Source organism: Salvelinus fontinalis, chromosome 20 (assembly GCF_029448725.1).
Source record: "Salvelinus fontinalis isolate EN_2023a chromosome 20, ASM2944872v1, whole genome shotgun sequence".
NCBI classification, from domain to species: Eukaryota; Metazoa; Chordata; class Actinopteri; order Salmoniformes; family Salmonidae; genus Salvelinus; species Salvelinus fontinalis.
Genome location: NC_074684.1, coordinates 6,960,513 through 6,979,704, shown reverse-complemented (window position 1 = coordinate 6,979,704; position 19,192 = coordinate 6,960,513). Strand labels below are relative to the sequence as shown.

Sequence of the window (19,192 nt, the reverse complement as noted above, 5' to 3'; positions counted from 1 at the left end):
GTAAAAGGGGGCTCATTTTCTCTCATTCACTAAGACTTGATTACCTCTGACTCTTCTCTGTGGATTATTCTGACACAACACACTGCACATTTACAATGCGCTTTTACGATCAGAGTGACAAGTTACAACGTATATTTGTAGCAAACAGAGCTAGCAGTGGAGAGATAAAAATGTCTGCATTGGATCTTTAAAGTCGCTATGCTGCATAAATTGGGCTTTTGTTAAACAATTGCTAGGTAGGTAATTAGGTAATAAGGAGGTGTGGTATATGGCCAATGTATCACGGCTAAGGGCTGTTCTTACTTAGGACGCAACACAGAGTGCCTGGATACAGCCCTTAGCCATGTTATATTGGCCATATACCACAAACCGCCGAGGCGCCTTATTGCTATTATAAACTGGTTACCAACGTAATTAGAGCAGTAAAAATAAATGTTTTGTCATACCCGTGCTATGTGGTCTCATATACCACGGCTTTCAGCCAATCAGCATTCAGGGCTCAAACCACCCAGTTTATAATTAACGTTAGTTAATTAGCTAATGTTTAAGATAAGAGTGCATTAGGTCGTGGGAGCCCAAACCGATCCAAATGAAGCACGCATAACAGATTCAAACTTTACAAAACACCAGTTCACCAAATGTAACGGTCCTGACCTGTTTTATGTTGTTTTTGTATGTGTTTAGGTCAGGGCATGTGTTTTGGGTGGGCAGTCTATGTTATCTGTTTCTATGTTGGTTTTGGTTGCCTGGTATGGCTCTTAATTAGAGGCAGGTGTTTTGCGTTCTCCTCTAATTAAGAGTCATATTTAGGTAGGGTGTTCTCACTGTTTGTTTGTGGGTGATTGTCTCCTGTGTCTGTGTCGATGTTACACCATACGGGATTGTTTCGGTTTGTTCGTGCGTTTTTTTAGTAAGTACTTGTTCGTTCGTTCTGCGTGTGTTATGTCAGTTCGTCGTACTAGTCTGTCTATTTTCGTTTTGTTATTTTGTTAGTTTATTCAAGTATAGTTTGTTTCGTTTTGTCTTATAAATAAAACTCATCATGTTTTCACAACCCGCTGCGCCTTGGCTCGATCACTACACCTCCTCTTCTTATGAAGAGAGAGAGGAACGCAGTTACAGAATCACCCACCATTCCAGAGCCAAGCAGCGGAGTAATTGGAGTAAGGGACAGGAAAAGAAGGAGCAATGGACATGGGACGATATATTGGACGGAAAGGGTTGCTACACATGGGAGGAGATCCTGGCTGGTAGGGATCGCCTCCCATGGGAACAGCTGGAGGCACTGAGGAGAGCAGAGGCTACCGGAGAGAGGAACCGGAGCTATGAGGGAACGCGTCTGGCACGGAAGCCCAAAAAGCCCGTAAGTAACACCCAAAAATTTCTTGGGGGGGGCTAAGAGGTAGTGGGCCAAGGGCAGGTAGGAGACCTGCGCCCACTTCCCAGGCTTACCGTGGAGAGCGGGAGTACGGGCAGGCGCCGTGTTACGCAGTAGAGCGCACGGTGTCTCCTATACGAGTGCATAGCCCAGTGCGGGTTATTCCACCTCCCCGCACTGGTAGGGCTAGATTGGGTATTGAGCCAGGTGTCATGAGGCCGGCTCAACGCGTCTGGTCTCCAGTGCGTCTCCTCGGGCCGGCATACATGGCACCGGCCTTACGCATGGTTTCCCCGGTTCGCCTACATAGGCCGGTGCGGGTTATTCCACCTCCCCGCACTGGTCGGGCGACCGGGAGCATTCAACCAGGTAAGGTTGGGCAGGCTCAATGCTCAAGAGTGCCAGTACGCCTCCATGGTCCGGTATTTCCGGCGCCACCTCCCCGCCCCAGCCTAGTACCTACAGTGCCTACACTACGCACTAGGCTACCAGTGCGTCTCCTGAGCCCTGTTCCTCCTCCACGCACTCTCTCTGTAGTGCGTGTATCCAGTTCGGTGCCTCCAGTTCCGGCACCACGCACAAAGCCTCCTGTGCGTCTCCAGAGCCCTGAACACACTGTATCTTCTCCCCCTACTAATCCTGATGTGCTTGTCCTCAGCCCGGTGTCACCAGTGCCGGTACCTCGCATCAGGTATAGAGTGGGCTTTGAGAATACGGTGTGCCCTGTCCCTGCTCCCCGCACTAGTAGGAAGGTGCTTATCCTTAGCCCGGTGCCTCCAGTTCCGGCACCACGCACCAGGTCTACAGTGCGCCGTATCCGGCCAGAGCCATCCGTCTCCCCAGCGCCATCTGAGCCATCCGTCTCCCCAGCGCCATCTGAGCCATCCGTCTCCCCAGCGCCGTCTGAGCCATCCGTCTGCCATGAGCCTGCAAAGCCGCCCGTCTGCCATGAGCCTGCAAAGCGGCCCGTCTTCCATGAGCCTACAGAGCCGTCCGCCAGACAGGAGCCGCTAGAGCCGCCCGCCAGACAGGATCTGCCAGAGCCGCCAACCAGACAGGATCTGCCAGAGCCGCCAACCAGACAGGATCTGCCAGAGCCGCCAACCAGACAGGATCTGCCAGAGCCGCCAACCAGACAGGATCTGCCAGAGCCGCAAACCAGACAGGATCTGCCAGAGCCGCCAGCGAGCCATGAGCAGCCAGAGCCGTCAGCCCGCCATGAGCGTCGAGAGCCGTCAGCCCGCCATGAGCGTCGAGAGCCGTCAGCCCGCCATGAGCGTCGAGAGCCGTCAGCCCGCCATGAGCGTCGAGAGCCGTCAGCCTGCCATGAGCGTCGAGAGCCGTCAGCCTGCCATGAGCGTCGAGAGCCGTCAGCCTGCATAGACCTGCCAGAGTCCCTCAGCCAGGATCTGCCAGAGTCCCTCAGCCAGGATCTGCCAGAGTATATCAGCCGGGACCTGCCCCTTGTCCCGGTGTTGCCCCTTGTCCCGGTGTTGCCCCTTGTCCCGGTGCTGCCCCTTGTCCCGGTGCTGCCCCTTGTCCCGGTGCTGCCCCTTGTCCCGGTGCTGCCCCTTGTCCCGGTGCTGCCCCTTGTCCCGGTGCTGCCCCTTCTCCTGGTGCTGGCCGTTTATTTAGGGGATGTGAGTTTTAGGGTGGTCATTGGGAGGGGAAGACAGAAACGGGGAGTGACTATGGTGGTGTGGGGACAGCGTCCAGAGCCGGAGCCACCACCGTGGTCAACTGCCCACCCAGACCCTCCCCTGGACTTTGTGCTGGTGCGCCCGGCGTTCGTAACCTTGAGGGGGGGGTTCTGTAACGGTCCTGACCTGTTATGTTGTTTTTGTATGTGTTTAGGTCAGGGCATGTGTTTTGGGTGGGCAGTCTATGTTATCTGTTTCTATGTTGGTTTTGGTTGCCTGGTATGGCTCTTAATTAGAGGCAGGTGTTTTGCGTTCTCCTCTAATTAAGAGTCATATTTAGGTAGGGTGTTCTCACTGTTTGTTTGTGGGTGATTGTCTCCTGTGTCTGTGTCGATGTTACACCATACGGGATTGTTTCGGTTTGTTCGTGCGTTTTTTTAGTAAGTACTTGTTCGTTCGTTCTGCGTGTGTTATGTCAGTTCGTCGTACTAGTCTGTCTATTTTCGTTTTGTTATTTTGTTAGTTTATTCAAGTATAGTTTGTTTCGTTTTGTCTTATAAATAAAACTCATCATGTTTTCACAACCCGCTGCGCCTTGGCTCGATCACTACACCTCCTCTTCTTATGAAGAGAGAGAGGAACGCAGTTACACCAAAGTTTTTTACTCATGTCCTTATTCTGAAAACACCTCTAATCTGTTGCGACTGAATTTGGCGCGTTCTCTCCTGACTGAGTATGACATTGACCGGCAGATTTTCACGCCAACGAGAGCTAGGCCTAGTGATGGGATGTTAGGCTCTTTTAACTGACTGATCTTTAGGACTCGTTCAGTCCAAAGAACGAATCTTTCGTCTAATTTCGTTCATTTAAGCCAGTAATGCCCAGAGCACGCAGGAACCCCTACCGGCGAACAACGAACTGAAAATGCGAAAGAGTCATGATTCTACAAGCCTCTCGTTCACATGTCGTTCGCCATAGGGGGCTTCTTGGAGCTGTTGTGACTGAGACTTGTAAACGTGTGCTTTAAACAACGCACATTTGTTGATTGCTAGGCATACAAATACGATTATTTCTTGATACATTTGAAACGAGGTCTAGCAGGAGCCACAATCGGCCCGTCACCCCCATTGAGTCTATGAGAACGTTGTGACCGCGGCCTGTCTGTAAACACCTTTAATCCTGTTGTAGGACTCGTTGCGGCCAGCACAAGCAGGTCAAACAAACGACTAAAACGAAAAACAAATCATGGCTCTCGAGTCAGTAAAAAGACTCGTTCAAAAAGAAAGAACCGTTCGCGAACTGCTCATCACTAAACCTGGCCTACCCTATTCTAATATTCGTAGGCTACATCTGCGTGGCACCATCAGCATTCAGATGTTTATAAAACAGCTTTCGCAATATTAAATCATAGGCTTTATTAATTGAGGGACAACCAATGTAATTTGCTGGGTCATTTTTACCAAATGCGCTGTAGAAAATAAATAATGTTTTACCGGCGGAGCTGTAACCCCCCCTAATCTGATAGTAGTAGATTATGAGTCTGCCCTCAGGCTCAGCTCACATCAAATAAAATAAAATTGTTTTGGTCACATACACATGGTTAGCAGATGTTATTGCGAGTGTAGCGAAATGCACATACTACATGACAAAGCAAAAACTGTTCTAAAAAAAAGACTCTTTACACAGTACTTTGTTTAAGCACATTTGGCAGCGATAACAACCTCGAGACTTCTTGGGTATGACGCTAAAAACTTGGCACACCTGTATTTGGGGAATTTCACCCATTCTTCTCTGCAGATCTTCTCGAGCTCTGTCAGGTTGGCTGGGGAGCGTCGCTGCACAGCTATTTTCAGGTCTCTCCAGAGATGTTAGATCGGGTTCAAGTCCGGACGCTGGCTGGGCCACTCAAGGACATTCAGAGACTTGTCCCGAAGACACTCCTGCGTTGTCTTGGCTGTGTGCTTAGGGTCGTTGTCCTGTTGGAAGGTGAACATTCGCCCCAGTCTGAGGTCCTGGAGCAGGTTTTCATCAAGGATCTCTCTGTACTTTGCTCTGTTCATCTTTCCCTCGACCCTGACCAGTCTCCCAGTCCCTGCCGCTGAAAAACATGATGCTGCCACCACCATGCTTCACCGTAGAGATGGTGCCAGGTTTCTTCCAGACGTGACGCTTGGCATTCAGGCCAAAGAGTTCTATCTTGGTGTCATCAGACCAGAGAATCTTGTTTCTCATGGTCTGAGAGTCTTTAGGTGCCATTTGGCAAACTCCAACTGGGCTGTCATGTGCCTTTTAGTGAGGAGTGGCTTCCATCTGGCCACTCTACCATAAGGGTCTGATTGGTTGAGTGCTGCAGAGATGGTTGTGCTTTGGGAAGGTTCTCATATCTCCACAGAAGAACTCTGGAGCTCTATCAGAGTGACCATTGGGTTCTTGGTCACCTCCCTGACCAGTGCCCTCTCCCCCGATTGCTCAGTTTGGCCAAGCTGTGGTTAGAAAGAGTCTTGGTGGTTCCAGACTTCTTCCATTTAAGAATGATGGAGGCCACTGTGTTCTTGGGGACATTCAACGCTGCAAAACAATGTTGGTACCCTTCCCCAGATTTGTGCCTCGACAAAATCCTGTCTCGGAGCTCTATGGACAATTCCTTCGACCTCATGGCTTGGTTTTTGCTCCGACATGCACTGTCAACTGTGGTACCTTATATAGACAGGTGTGTGCCTTTCCAAACTGTTTATGCTTTTTCATTATGGGATATTGTGTGAAGGTGTCTGAATACTTACCGAATGCACTGTAAGTCCAGGCCACTAGTTCAACTAGCTCTTACAGTCTCACGTCAAAATTAGACGTTCATCCGTGTTTCATCCATGCATTACTTCCGAAATCTTAAGATTAGGTATTAACTCTGAATGGTTAAGGTAAGGGTTAAGGTTTGGGAAATGCTTAAAACAAAAATCGCTAAAAATACTTTCTATCGCTGGATTTGAACATGCAACCTTTGGCACCAGAAACAGATGCTTACAACCATCCGCCATCCCTGTCCACAGCACCCAAGCAAAACCCGAAACCTATTTGAAGGTAACAGCACTCACTGTTGCACCTAGTGGCCGATTTCCACATCGTCTCCAGACGTCCTCTGAGATGGATGGACGTCGAATACTGACTTGTATCAAGGGTGACCTGGCTGAGTTTCAAGGTATCTTCAACCTCAATGTATGATTCAAACCTTGATTGGCAAACAACGATTTTTGCACTTATTCCCATCTCTCTCTCTACTGTATCTAGTAGCCCACTCTCTCTCTGGTGCACAGAGTAGTAGGGGCTGCCATGGATCTAGAATGACAGTAAATTGAATTATATCGGGTGGTCACCCCTAGCCCAGCAGAAACCAGCACACATATGGGTCACACGCCACCAACCACACACGCTAACACACATCAACCCAAATCAATACGCATCGAGCCAGATCGATGGCCCACACGCTTTCAGTGCTTAATGAAATGTCCTAATTCACTCACTAGGAGATTTAAGTGCATCCGTTATCTACACTGTATGACCAAAAGTATGAGGACACCTGCTCATCGAACATCTCATTCCAAAATCATGGGCATTAATATGGAGTTGGTCCCCCCTTTACTGCTATAACAGCCTCCACTCTTCTGGGAAGGCTTTCCACTAGATGTTGGAACATTGCTGCAGGGACTTGCTTCCATTCTGCCACAAGAGCTTTAGTGAGGTCGGGCACTGATGTTCGGCAATTAGGCCTGGCTCGCAGTCGGCGTTCCAATTCATCCCAAAGGTATTCGATGGACTTGAGGTCAGGGCTCTGTGCAGGCCATTCAAGTTCTTCCACACCGATCTCGAACAAACCATTTCTGTGTGGACCTCGCTTTGTGCATGGTGGAATTGTCATGCTGAAACAGGAAAGGGCCTTCCCCAAACTGTTGCCACAATGTTGGAAGCACAGAATCGTCTAGAATGTCATTGTATGCTGTAGCGTTAAGATTGCCCTACACTGGAACTAAGGGGCCTAGCCAGAACCATGAAAAACAACCCCAGACCATTATTTCTCCCCCACCAAACTTTACAGTTGGCACTATGCATTCAGGCAGGTAACATTCTCCTGGCATCTGCCAAATCCAGATTCGTCCGTCGGACTGCCAGATGGCGAAGCGTGATTCATCACATCACGCGTTTCCAGGATAGAAAACAGCACTTGAATCAGACTATTGTTTCAGGGATACTATGGTTGGTGCATGTGAGTTTGTGTCTTAATGTGTTGGTCATTGTTGTGTGTCCTGTCATTGTAAATCATTGATGATGCATGCTGCGATAAAACAATTTCCTAAATAGGGATTAGTAAACGAATACTCTACTCTACTCTCACCTTTCGGCGGTCCCGTTCTGTGAGCTTCTGTGGTCTACCACTTCGCGGCTGAGCTGTTGTTGCTCCTAGACATTTCCACTTCACAATAACAACACTTTCAGTTGACCGGGTCAGCTCTTGCAGGGCAGAAATTTGACAAACTGACTTGGAAAGGTGGCATCCTATGACGGTGCAACGTTGAAAGTCACATGGCTGTGTGCTCAATTTTATACACCTGTCAGCAAAGGTTGTGTCTGAAATAGCCAAATCCACTAATTTGAAGGGGTTTCCACATACTTTTGTATATATAGTCTAGAAATAAACCACAGCTTGCCAGAAGTGTTACGCTATGAATGGGACCTGCTGGAGAAAAAGAAATGACCTAAACTTGTGTTTTACAGTATATGTACAGCATACTGACACCAGCTCCACTTCTTCCAATCGGGTTCTTCTAAACTCCTTCAGTGTTACCAGCGGACGTGACGAATGAGTCTCTCCGCTCGTTAGTCTCTTGTTAGCGGTCGGTTTACTGTCTCCTCATTAAAAGGTTTTCACTGATCAGTGTCACAGCAGCAGATTAACACGAGATCACACTGCTGCTGGCTGATCACAGTCACAGTACAGACAGTCAATCAGCAATTAACAGGAGACAGTAATGGCATCACACAGAGAAAGAGAGAGGGGGGCGGGGACTCTATATTCATAGCAATGAGAGAGTACCATCTGATGTCTCTATTGGTGTGACTTTGTGGAGCTCACGGAATGCTCAGAAAAGAGTGACAAACCAAGTTAACTTGAAACGTGCATTTGAACACACAGGAAACAACAAAAAACAGAACGAGACACACACACACGTACACACACACAAACACATCATGCCGTGCGAACAGGCTTAAACCGTGCTTACTGTCAAATCAAATCCAATTGTATTTGTCACATACACATGGTTAGAAGATGTTAATGCGAGTGTAGCGAAATGCTTGTGCTTCTAGTTCCGACAATGCAGTAATAACCAACGAGTAATCTAACCTAACAATTCCACAACTACTACCTAATACACACAAGTGTAAAGGGATAAAGAATATGTACATAAAGATATATGAATGAGTGAGGGTACAGAACGGCATAGGCAAGGTGCAGTAGATGGTATCGAGTACAGTATATACATATGAGATGAGTAATGTAGGGTATGTAAACATATACAAGTTGCATTGTTTAAAGTGGCTAGTGATACATGTATTACATTAAAGATGGCAGATGCAGTAGATGGTATAGAGTACAGTATATACATATGAGATGAGTAATGTAGGGTATGTAAACATTATATTAAGTGGCATTGTTTAAAGTGGCTAGTGATACATTTTTTACATCAATTTTCCATTATTAAAGTGGCTGGAGTTGAGTCAGTATGTTGGCAGCAGCCACTAAATGTTAGTGGTGGCTGTTTAACAGTCTGATGGCCTTGAGATAGAAGCTGTTTTTCAGTCTCTCGGTCCCTGCTTTGATGCACCTGTACTGACCTCGCCGTCTGGATGATATAGCGGGGTGAACAGGCAGTGGCTCGGGTGGTTGTTGTCCTTGATGATCTTTATGGCCTTCCTGTGACATCGGGTGGTGCAGGTGTCCTGGTGGGCAGATAGTTTGCCCCCGGTGATGCGTTGTGCAGACCGCCGTACCAGACGGAGATACAGCCCGACAGGATGCTCTCGATTGTGCACCTGTAAAAGTTTGTGACTGCTTTTGGTGACAAGCCGAATTTCTTCTGCCTCCTGAGGTTGAAGAGGCGCTGCTGCGCCTTCTTCACCACGCTGTCTGTGTGGGTGGACCAATTCAGTTTGTCCGTGATGTGTACGCCGAGGAACTTAAAACTTACTACCGTCTCCACTACTGTCCCGTCGATGTGGATAGGGGGGTGCTCCCTCTGCTGTTTCCTGAAGTCCACGATCATCTCCTTTGTTTTGTTGACGTTGAGTGTGAGGTTATTTTCCTGACACCACACTCCGAGGGCCCTCACCTCCTCCCTGTAGGCCGTCTCGTCGTTGTAGGTAATCAAGCCTACCACTGTAGTGTCGTCTGCAAACTTGATGATTGAGTTGGAGGCGTGCATGGCCACGCAGTCGTGGGTGAACAGGGAGTACAGGAGAGGGCTCAGAACGCACCCTTGTGGGGCCCCAGTGTTGAGGATCAGCGGGGTGGAGATGTTGTTACCTACCCTCACCACCTGGGGGCGGGGTCGAGACCCAGGGTCTCGAGCTTGATGACGAGTTTGGAGGGTACTATGGTGTTAAATGCTGAGCTGTAGTCGATGAACAGCATTCTCACATAGGTATTCCTCTTGTCCAGATGGGTTAGGTGGTTGTGGTTGCTATTGCGTCGTCTGTGGACCTATTGGGGCGGTAAGCAAATTAGAGTGGGTCTAGGATGTCAGGTAGGGTGGAGGTGATATGGTCCTTGACTAGTCTCTCAAAGCACTTCATGATGACGGAAGTGAGTGCTACGGGGCGGTAGTCGTTTAGCTCAGTTACCTTAGCTTTCTTGGGAACAGGAACAATAGTTGCCCTCTTGAAGCATGTGGGGACAGCAGACTGGGATAAAGATTGATTGAATATGTCCGTAAACACACCAGCCAGCTGGTCTGCGCATGCTCTGAGGACGCGGCTGGGGATGCCATCTGGGCCTGCAGCCTTGCGAGGGTTAACACGTTTAAATGTTTTACTCACTTCGGCTGCAGTGAAGGAGAGTCCACAGGTTTTGGTAGCGGGCCTGTCAACATACAAACATATGTCCCCCAAACACCCACATCCTGAGAGACCCCAATGTGGGAATTGTTTGGGGATTTAAAAAGACACTCCTAATCTAATCCAGAGTGCAGCAGTAGTAGAAGACTGCAGGACAACTGGCAGCCCAACGATTTCCCGCAGGATGCACACTAACCAACCTGCTACTGACTGACAGACCGATGGAAACTCTCACTGTTCACCTGCTAATACACTTAACTACGCTGAATGGCAAATAGATTTAGTGATTTCATTTAATCCAGACCCCATCCAGACCCTCACAGCCGAAATACACTTAATACTACTCTCACTGATCACCTGCTAATAGGATTAACATGTAATAAGATGACTGGGACACACACTGTAAAGGGGTTACTAGGAGATTGACAGTAGTTTACAGGCAGCTCATGGCAAGTAAAATTCTGTATTTCATATTACAGTACACTTACTGTAATATACATATGGTAATACAAATACGGTATCAAAACAAGTACTTTGTAATGACACACAGTACAATACCGTAAAATTGACTTTCCATGAAAACTTTCTATTCAAACGAACAAATTGACTTTGCATTCTCGCGAACATGATGGTGTTCTCCGTTTTTCTCTACGACCGCCACAAGCGTCACGGGACTCGTCTGACACACCTAGTCATTCAAGGGTTTTTCTCTGTTTTTACTATTTTCTACATTGTAGAATAATAGTGAAGACATGGAAACTATGAAATAACACATATGGAATCATGTAGTAACCAAAAAAGTGTTAAACTAATCAAAATATATTTTACATTTGAGATTCTTCAAAGTAGCCACCCTTTGCCTTGATGACAGCTTTGCACACTCTTGGAATTCTCTCAACCAGCTTCATGAGGTAGTCACCTGGATTGCATTTCAATTAACAGGTGTGCCTTGTTAAAAGTTAATTGTGGAATTTCTTTCCTTGTTAATGTGTTTGAGCCAATCAGTTGTGTTGTGACAAGGTAGGGGTGGTATAAAGAAAATAGTATGGACTTGGTCCAAATAGGGCTATGTCAAGAACAGTTCAAATAAGTAAAGAAAAACGACAGTCCATCATTACTGTAAGATATGAAGGTCAGTCAATCCGGACAATTTCAAGAACTTTTAAAGTTTCTTCAAGTGCAGTCGCAAAACAACATCAAGCGCTATGATGAAACTGGTTCTCATGAGGACCGCCACAGGAAAGGAAGACCCAGAGTGGCCTCTGCTACAGAGGATAAGATCATTAGAGTTACCAGCCTCAGAAATTGCAGCCCAAATAAATGCTTCACAGAGTTCAGACACATCTCAACATCAACTGTTCAGAGGAGGTTGCGTGAATCAGGCCTTCATGGTCCAATTGCTACAAAGAAACCACTACTAAAGGACACCAATGATAAGAAGAGACTTGTTTGGGCCAAGAAAGGGACATTGGACCGGTGGTCTAAATTTGAGATTTTTAGTTCCAACCGCCGTGTCTTTGTGAGACACAGAGTAGGTGAATGGATGATCTCCGCATTGTGTGGTTCCCACCGTGAAGCATGACCCTATCCCCTCCTCTCTTCTCCAGACCATTTCCGGAGACCTTCTCCCTTACCTCACCTCGCTCATCAACTCATCCTTGACCGCTGGCTACGTCCCTTCCGTCTTCAAGAGAGCGAGAGTTGCACCCCTTCTGAAAAAACCTACACTCGATCCCTCCGATGTCAACAACTACAGACCAGTATCCCTTCTTTCTTTTCTCTCCAAAACTCTTGAACGTGCCGTCCTTGGCCAGCTCTCCTGCTATCTCTCTTAGAATGACCTTCTTGATCCAAATCAGTCAGGTTTCAAGACTAGTCATTCAACTGAGACTGCTCTTTTCTGTATCACGGAGGCGCTCCGCACTGCTAAAGCTAACTCTCTCTCCTCTGCTCTCATCCTTCTAGACCTATCGGCTGCCTTCGATACTGTGAACCATCAGATCCTCCTCTCCACCCTCTCCGAGTTGGGCATCTCCGGCGCGGCCCACGCTTGGATTACGTCCTACCTGACAGGTCGCTCCTACCAGGTGGCGTGGCGAGAATCTGTCTCCTCACCACGCGCTCTCACCACTGGTGTCCCCCAGGGCTCTGTTCTAGGCCCTCTCCTATTCTCGCTATACACCAAGTCACTTGGCTCTGTCATAACCTCACATGGTCTCTCCTATCATTGCTATGCAGACGACACACAATTAATCTTCTCCTTTCCCCCTTCTGATGACCAGGTGGCGAATCGCATCTCTGCATGTCTGGCAGACATATCAGTGTGGATGACGGATCACCACCTCAAGCTGAACCTCGGCAAGACGGAGCTGCTCTTCCTCCCGGGGAAGGACTGCCCGTTCCATGATCTCGCCATTACGGTTGACAACTCCATTGTGTCCTCCTCCCAGAGCGCTAAGAACCTTGGCGTGATCCTGGACAACACCCTGTCGTTCTCAACTAACATCAAGGCGGTGGCCCGTTCCTGTAGGTTCATGCTCTACAACATCCGCAGAGTACGACCCTGCCTCACACAGGAAGCGGCGCAGGTCCTAATCCAGGCACTTGTCATCTCCCGTCTGGATTACTGCAACTGTATGACATCCGGTTTGGAGCGAACGGTCGCATTTGCATTCGCTCTGCAGGTAGTATAACTTTTCATTTCATTTTCATTACATTTCATTATAGTACAACGGTTTAATTTGTCTAACCTTAGCAATTTCTTCTTAGCTAGCTACTTAGCCGTCTGTGTATAAAAGATAATTGCGTAATTATCGTATTCCGTCGTCTATCGTAGTCCACACTGCTATCTGCCCAGCAGCTAGCAAACGTCCACCGTCTACCGAATAGTAGTATAAACTTTTCATTACATTTCATTATAGTACAACGGTCTGATTTTCATTTTCACTACAGTACAACGGTTTGATTTGTTTGATCTTAGCTAGCTTCATAGCCGTCTTTGCATCAAACATAATTGTGTAGTTATTGAGGTTCGCCAGCCAGCTATTTTCGCCCTAACGTAACGCAACGTAGCCAACACTGCTAGCTAGCCAGCTTGCCACCGAATAGCAGCATTGTAGAAACGAGTGCATTACAACGGAACGACTTGATCAGTGTAGTGTTGGCTGACTACACAGTTGTCTTTGCTATCTTTGATTTGTATTTGTTCGATCTTAGCTAGCTACTTAGCTGGCTACATAGCCGTCTTTGTATCGGTGATAATTGTGTAGTTATCAAGGTTCGCTGAGGTTCGCTAGCCAGGTATTCTCGCCCTAACGTAACGTAGTCAACCCTGCTAGCCAGCTAGCCACCGATTAGCAGCACTGTAGAAACGATTACATTACAACGGAACGACTTGACTTGTGTAGTGTTAGCTAGCTACATAGTTTTCTTTGCTATCTTTTTATCTAAGATAATTGTGTAGCTTTGAGTAATTATCGGTTAGCTAGCCAGCTATTTTTCGCCTGCCGCGCTGCCGTCCTCCTACCTAGCCAACACTGCTAGGTAGGAGGAGCTGCTCTTCCTCCCGGGGAAGGACTGTCCGTTCCATGATCTCGCCATCACGGTTGACAACTCCATTGTGTCCTCCTCCCAGAGCGCTAAGAACCTTGGCGTGATCCTGGACAACACCCTGTCGTTCTCCACCAACATCAAGGCGGTGGCCCGTTCCTGTAGGTTCATGCTCTACAACATCCGCAGAGTACGACCCTGCCTCACACAGGAAGCGGCGCAGGTCCTAATCCAGGCACTTGTCATCTCCCGTCTGGATTACTGCAACTCGCTGCTGGCTGGGCTCCCTGCCTGTGCCATTAAACCCCTACAACTCATCCAGAACGCCGCAGCCCGTCTGGTGTTCAACCTTCCCAAGTTCTCTCACGTCACCCCGCTCCTCCGCTCTCTCCACTGGCTTCCAGTTGAAGCTCGCATCCGCTACAAGACCATGGTGCTTGCCTACGGAGCTGTGAGGGGAACGGCACCTCAGTACCTTCAGGCTCTGATCAGGCCCTACACCCAAACAAGGGCACTGCGTTCATCCACCTCTGGCCTGCTCGCCTCCCTACCACTGAGGAAGTACAGTTCCCGCTCAGCCCAGTCAAAACTGTTCGCTGCTCTGGCACCCCAATGCTGGAACAAACTCCCTCACGACGCCAGGACAGCGGAGCCAATCACCACCTTCCGGAGACACCTGAAACCCCACCTCTTCAAGGAATACCTAGGATAAAGCAATCCTTCTGCCCCCCCCCCCCCCCCCCCTTAAAAGATCTGATGCACTATTGTAAAGTGGCTGTTCCACTGGATGTCATAAGGTGAATGCACCAATTTGTAAGTCGCTCTGGATAAGAGCGTCTGCTAAATGACTTAAATGTAAATGTAAATGTAACTCGCTGTTGGCTGGGCTCCCTGCCTGTGCCATTAAACCCCTACAACTCATCCAGAACGCCGCAGCCCGTCTGGTGTTCAACCTTCCCAAGTTCTCTCACGTCACCCCGCTCCTCCTCCTCTCTCCACTGGCTTCCAGTTGAAGCTCGCATCCGCTACAAGACCATGGTGCTTGCCTACGGAGCTGTGAGGGGAACGGCACCTCAGTACCTTCAGGCTCTGATCAGGCCCTACACCCAAACAAGGGCACTGCGTTCATCCACCTCTGGCCTGCTCGCCTCCCTACCACTGAGGAAGTACAGTTCCCGCTCAGCCCAGTCAAAACTGTTCGCTGCTCTGGCACCCCAATGGTGGAACAAACTCCCTCACGACGCCAGGACAGCGGAGTCAATCACCACCTTCCGGAGACACCTGAAACCCCACCTCTTTAAGGAATACCTAGGATAGGATAAAGCAATCCTTCTGACACCCCCCCCCCCCCTTAAAAGATTTAGATGCACTATTGTAAAGTGGCTGTTCCACTGGATGTCATAAGGTGAATGCACCAATTTGTAAGTCGCTCTGGATAAGAGCGTCTGCTAAATGACTTAAATGTAAATGTAAATGTATGAAGGAGGTGGTGTGATAGTGGGGGGTGCTTTGCTGGTGACACTCTGTGATTTATTTAGAATTCAAGGCACCCTTAACCAGCATGGCTACCACAGCATTCTGCAGCGATACGCTATCCCTTCTGGTTTGTGGACCTGGCCTCCACAATCACCCGACCTCAACCCAATTGAGATGGTTTGAGATGAGTTGGACAGCAGAGTGAAGGAAAAGCAGCCAATAAGTGCTCAGCATATGTGGGAACTCCTTCAAGACTGTTGGAAAAGCATTCCAGGTGAAGCTGGTTGAGATAATGCCAAGAGTGTGCAAAGCTGTCATCAAGGCAAAGGGTGGCTACTTTGAGGAATCTAAAATCTATTTATATTTGTTTAACAACTTTTTTTGATTCCATATGTGCTATTTCATAGTACTGATGTCTTCACTATTACTCTACAATGTAGAAGATAGTAAAATAAATAAAAACCCTTGAACGAGTAGGCGTGTCCAAACTTTCGACGTTTAGACCCCCACGCCCCCATTCACTATGTTAATGAGCCAGAAACAACAATAGTTGTTCAATTAAGCAAAACCCCATTCACTTGGGGTTAGTCTGATCAAATAGAAAACTCTATCAGCGATTTGAAACGCATCATTAACTAAATACAGGTCACTGTGTGAGAAGCAACAGTGAAAACAGCTTTAAGTCCAGTAAAGGCTGACTCTGCATGGAAACAGTGTCTGCATTCCAAATGACACCCTATTATCTATTTACCTCTATATAAGGAATAGGGTGCCATTTGGGATGATATGGGCCACGGGCAAAAGTTGTACACTCGGTTAAATAGGGTGGTATTGGGACGCATCCAGTGAAATTCTGAGTCTGTAACCTTGACTAATGTATGCTTGACCTTTTAGAGCTGACTTCATCTGGTTAAATTCAATGGTCACTAGGTCACTGTTGGAGAGACCAACGATCACTTACAGGCCTACACACAGCATGGAGGCTCACATGTGTTGACATTTGGTCACAGTACACAGACACAGGCACAATCAATCAAGAATGTACACGAAAGCAAAACACACACACACATTATACACACACACACAACTAAACCAATACAAATGAATGGTTGAACCACAGTCAACGATGCCACCTACAGTACATCTCTATAACCGTGTACATGAACATGTTTCAATCCCCAGACAGAACCGGGTGACAGACACAGACATTATATAACCACTGTGGTCAGTCAGTTGGGTTTAGCTCAGGTTAGCGTAGGGCACAGTAAGGGTTAGAGCATACAGAAACAGTATATGCCAGTGTTTCCCGACCCTGGACCTTGAGTACCCCCAACACTACAGTTTCTTTGCATCCCTGGACAAACACACCTCATTCAACTAATTGAGGGCTTGATGATTAGTTGACAAGTTGAATCATGTATGCTTGTCCAGGGTTACAGTAAATATGTGTACTGTTGAGGATACTCGAGGACCAGGGTTGGGAAATACTGGTACATGGCATGCTCTCTAGGCCAGGGTGGCAGGGAAGGGGAGAGGGTAAAGGAGAGATAGGAGACAGCAGGGAGAATGAGAGAGAGAGAGAGAGAGAGAGAGAGAGAGAGAGAGAGAGAGAGAGAGAGAGAGAGAGAGAGAGAGAGAGACAGAGAGACAGAGAGACAGAGAGACAGAGAGACAGACAGACAGACAGACAGACAGACAGACAGACAGACAGACAGAGAGAGAGAGAGAGAGAGAGAGAGAGAGAGAGAGGTCACACAAACACTGCCAATGACAATTAGCCCCAACCTGGGGTTTCTCTGCCTGCAGCAGCAGACCTGTGCCAAAGGCTGGCAGTCACCACAGAGCGACAGTAAAGCCTCTGTGGATTGGTCTCGGTTCAGCGTTGCACTATAGTAAGTTCTGATTGGCTGGGTGATCTGATCGGCCCAACCTCCACCAGATTGTCCAGGAAGAGCTGTCCCTATTGGTTAGGGTGGTTGTGCTCGTCCATGAAGTGTGAGATTCGATAGAACAACTGGGTTCTGGGTATGGCTCAGTGAGATTGAAGGGGGAATAATGTAAATGCTTTTGAAACAGTGGGAGGTGCTGGTCATGAAACAGAGAAGACAATCAATACTCAATACTAACAATACAAGTGTAACAGTATTGCTTCTGTCCCTCTCCTCGCCCCTACCTGGGCTCGAACCAGGGGACCCTCTGTACACATCAACAACTGCCTCCCACGGAGCATCGTTACCCATCCTTCCACAAAAGCCGCAGCCCTTGCAGAGCAAGGGAAACAACTACTTCAAGGTCTCAGAGCGAGTGGCGTCACCGATTGAAATGCTATTAGCGCTCACCCCGCTAACTAGCTAGCCATTTCACACCGGTTACACAAGACACAAAGAGGGGAAAGAATTCCCTGTGTTGGAAGTAAACACTGACCACATACCAGTCAACCTGCGTCTGTGTGTGTGTTCATTTGTTTTAATTAACCCTTTTAATTAACCCTTTTTAAATCAGGAAAAGTTAGAAGCCTCTTGTGTGTGTGTGTGTGTGTGTGTGTGTGTGTGTGTGTGTTCACCTGAGCATGTTGCTGACCTCTAGGCCTGATGTCTCAATTGTACCTGGTTTAGATATGGCGTTTTAGACACAGGCTTCGATGGAGGGCCTCATTAAATTCAATTTGTAAGTTGTTTTTGGTCATGTGAAATCCGATGAGTTGATGTTGTGATTAGAATAATGTGCCCTATAATCCATAAAGGCCCATAGAATCAGAATCATAGCCATTCTAATTCTGGAACCATTTATAACCCAGAAAATATTTAGAATGGAATGAATTACATGTCTATGTTATGACCACCACTTATAACCATGTTACACATGACGCACGTGTAGTCTGGTTTCTATGACAACAGATCCCTTCCCTCTGCAGACCACACCCTCGGTGACACATCACGGAGATGGGATGGGAGAACGAGCAGAGGGCTGGAGACGTTTGCTTGCGTGTTTTATCAATGCTTTCTCTCCCGTCCGTGAAATGATAGAAACCATGCATGCCCTTGCTCGTTGCTTTTCGACACTGATCAGATTCATTCGCCCCTGTTCACAGGGAGAATTCACAGCTACACTGCACTGTGCTGCCCCACCTCACAGGCCCAAATAGGCCTACAGTACAGGTAGCCTAGTCGCCGGTCATCCTAAAAACGCACATTTTATAATAACAGCCTGGATATAATAACGGTATACATGTTGCCTCGACAGCACGAATAAAACGGTATACTATTAATTGGGTATTTTCGTTTTATCCGACTACAGGCTTTCCCTTGAAATCCAATAAATTGCGTACTCGAATCTCATCCAGCCGTGCAGCCGCAGCCTGTGTGTGTCGTTCATTGTGCGTTAATATCGCGGAAGGTCTGAATCAAAAAGCAAGCGCATGCTTTTGCTTACCTCATCTTCCTCTCCTCTCCACCGTAGTGATAAATGAAGAACGACCTGTAGCCTATTGTCTTTTTCCCTTTCCGGACGATTCTCTCAGTCCAGAATATAGGCGATGCGAATGTTCTACGATGTATTATCTAGCTATTAATAATAGCCTAGGCTACGCCGCTGGTACGAAGCCTGCCGGGGATGTGCAGAAGCAAGCAGATGCTGGAAAGGCGACAGCGTGGGGAAAATGCTACAAACGGATGCCACAGTTTTTAGTCTCTTTTATTTAAAGCGAATCTCTCTCTAGTCCCTTTCGAGGTGGTGCCGGTGTTGTCGGTGCCATCGTTCAGATCGCCACGGAGAGCTGTCCTGACGAGAGACTGGTCGGTCTGGCTGACAGCGGCTTCTGAGGTGCCATCTTCCCTTCCTCCAGCACTGGGAGCGTGGACGCGCGGGAGGGAGGGATAGGGGTAGAGGGAGAGAGAGTATATATATATATATATATATATATATATATATAGTATTTCCTGGCTGTTAGTACCCTTGGCTCTGTACATAGGCCTACAGCTGTTTCAGCTACTGTAAGTAAAAAAAAAAAAAATCCTCTCCAAACCATTGATATTCAATGGTCGGGTCC

General features: G+C 47.8%; 1 protein-coding gene across 1 annotated transcript in view; it reads right to left on the bottom strand.

Annotated features, from left to right (window-relative positions):
• Nucleotides 1-19,015, bottom strand: part of LOC129817207 (ena/VASP-like protein) — a 69,659-nt gene extending 50,644 nt beyond the window's left edge. The window contains exon 1 of the mRNA XM_055872226.1: nt 18,577-19,015. Within this exon, the coding sequence (XP_055728201.1) occupies nt 18,577-18,581 (5 nt within the window). The 5' untranslated portion in view covers nt 18,582-19,015. The remainder of the gene's footprint in view (nt 1-18,576) is intronic.
• Between the last annotated feature and the right edge of the window lie 177 nt (nt 19,016-19,192).